This window comes from Cyprinodon variegatus, unplaced genomic scaffold (assembly GCF_000732505.1).
Source record: "Cyprinodon variegatus isolate N-32 unplaced genomic scaffold, C_variegatus-1.0 Scaffold337, whole genome shotgun sequence".
Classification (NCBI taxonomy): Eukaryota; Metazoa; Chordata; class Actinopteri; order Cyprinodontiformes; family Cyprinodontidae; genus Cyprinodon; species Cyprinodon variegatus.
The window spans coordinates 853,570-856,185 of NW_015150790.1; the positions used below are offsets into that span (position 1 = coordinate 853,570).

The 2,616-nt window shown below is 39.6% G+C and overlaps 1 protein-coding gene across 2 annotated transcripts in view; it reads left to right on the top strand.

The window, feature by feature from the left end:
* Positions 1–901: 901 nt before the first annotated feature.
* LOC107091447 (discoidin, CUB and LCCL domain-containing protein 2-like) overlaps positions 902–2,616 on the top strand; it is a 25,876-nt gene continuing 24,161 nt past the window's right edge. Inside the window, exon 1 of one of the 2 annotated variants that reach the window (XM_015385377.1) lies at positions 902–1,198. In XM_015385377.1, coding sequence (XP_015240863.1) covers positions 1,120–1,198 — 79 coding nt within the window. In that variant the 5' untranslated portion in view covers positions 902–1,119. The remainder of the gene's footprint in view (positions 1,199–2,616) is intronic. The other variant, XM_015385376.1, reaches the window with a different exon arrangement.

The window sequence follows — 2,616 nt, forward strand, 5'->3', positions numbered from 1 at the left end:
TGAAGTCCTCAGACATTTTTCTTTCGTTGTTTCTTTCTTTGCACAGGTAAACAGCACATTTCTTCTTCTACGCTTGCATTATCGGCAGAGCAGACGCTGAATGCGCACTTTCATCTGGTGTTGTTCAGCATGGGGGTGAGTAGAAAATAAAGGCTAATCATGTTTTGGGTGTACTATTCCTTTAAGAACTGCAAATCTGTCCCATTATCTCCAGCATAATTCAAGCTGCAGTCTAAATATTTGAATATCCAATATCCAACGTCACTGAGGTGCTGATGGCTCGGTTCTGCTGCAACGTATTCGACCAAAATCACGGACGATTTTTGAAATTCTACCTGGACATTTTTTTTTAGGTATGAAAAGTAGGACATGTCCGGGAAAAAGAGGACATCTGGTCACCCTATCCCTGTCCCTTCATTTAAATTTAAAAAACAGAGCTGGAAATAAAAAAGGGGTTAAACAACAATTCACTGAAATAAGTAAAAAAGCTTTACAAAATAAAAGTGTCAACAAATAATTATTAAATAATTAGATAAATAAATCAAAAAATATCTGAAAGTAACAAAGTTTGCATGATTTTAAATAAAACAAGATAAACGTGTCTTATTTTTTCTTTTTATTTAGCTTTAATTCATAGTGACATGGATTTATTTCATAGAATGTGTGTTAGTAATTCATTTTTGTTTTAATTAATCTCATTTAATTTTGTATTTATTTAATTATTTTCTATTTTTGTTTATTTATTCTATTTATTTTTCTCTATTTTTTATTTATTAGTTTTTATTTTATTAATATTATTATTATTTTATTTTTATGAAACGGCCTTCCATACCCTAGACCACGTGGGGGACTCGTTCATCCCATTCCCAGATCGGAGGAGGAGTCTCACTGTGGAGGAAGTAGGCTATCTCCTCAGCCTGGCTCAGTGTGTGTGGGGCAGTGTGCTCCTCCTTCGCGTGTCGCTAAACAGCGGGTTATAGTTCAGCTAAAACCAAAAAAAGCTTTTTTTGTTAATACAATTTGTTTCCCCTCCGTCCAGGCTGAAGCGGCGCAGCGGCAGCCCGGACCAGAAGCGACCAGCATGCATTCAGATTGCAGGCTGCTACGGGCAGAGCGGTAATGGTGGGCAGGGGACCCGCTGGGGCCGCGGTGCTCCTCCTGTCCCTGCTCATCGTTCTGGGCTGTCGAGGGCAGAAAGGTTGGTGCCACACAGCTGCCACCATAGGAGCTTTCTACAACACACCAACCCGTTCCGGTTAAAGGTGTTCTGCTGCTTTTAGGAAGCGTTATTGTCCAACTCACTGAAACCTGCCTTACATGGCCGTGTGTCTGTGGACGTGGGTTTCTGCTCCACGTCGCGCATTGTGAAGGTTTGGTGGAGATAGGTTCTGGGAAAACCAGGCGAACCGGTTCCTGGTACTTTGTTTTTTTTATTTTTAGTCTTTTTAATCTTGTATCCCGATGAAAACAGCAGACTTTCAATAATGTATTCCACTATCAAAGTAACCATGTGTTTCTCATTTGAGTCTAACTGTAAGCGTTTATATTTGTTATTTGTTTGGCATTTTTATAGGTTGGTTTACAAACCAAGTCGTTAAAATGTTTAGGGCATGTTCCTTACCATAAAACATTAGTTGCTAAACATTACAGGAACTGAACACAAACATTTGTCTGAACTCAGGTGGACAGGATTGTCCTAAACACCCAGTGGGTTATTTTTTAAAATCTCTGGATTTTTATTCACATGGAGGTGGAATGTGAGATCTAGCCCAATCTGCAGTGTTTTTTCACCAGCATTTGTGAGTCATTGTGCTGTTTTTTTCTTGCTCATCTTGATAATGTCCACTCAGGGGGCTCTTACATAATTCAAAACGCACATATCCATTAAGCACCATGAAGTGAGCCTGTAAGGGTTTAAACACACAGCTATGAGTCCATAATATAGATGAAACAATGACCTGGATAACCTTGACAAGAGAGCCTGTAATTAGTGTTGGACCGATACCAGTATCAGGCATGGCCCCGATCCTGCACTAAAATGGTTTCAGTATTGGCGAGTACCAACAAATAGGGAACCGATAGCATTTTGAGAGCCAAAAGTTTTTCAACTATTGTCATCCGTTCAAGGTAGGCAATAAAAAGTTCTACTGGATTGACTTTGTATTAGTCTTTTTCCTGCTTCACAAAGGTAGGCAGCAGCTTGACAAAGCCACGATGGCAATTATTTCACATCCAAGTAGTATGCAGTTCTTCGTATATATGCACACATACATCGGCTACGTTCACACTGCAGCCTGAAGTGACCCAAATCGGATTTTTTTTGGCCCATATGAGACCTGGATCTGATCTTTTAATGACAGTCTGAACAACACAGATCTGATTTTTTTTTTTCCAATCCGACCCAGGCCGCTTGGCTATGTGGTCCTGAATCCGATTTGAATCTGATCTTTTCAAGTGCGACCTGTGTCTGAACAGCCAGGTCGGATTCATGCGACCTGAACCTCATTAATATCCTTCTGGGTAGGGCATATTGATAGATGAAGAGTCTTAAATTTAACCATATTCGGTATTAATTTGTTTTACGTGTGTGTGTGTGTGTATATATATATATATATA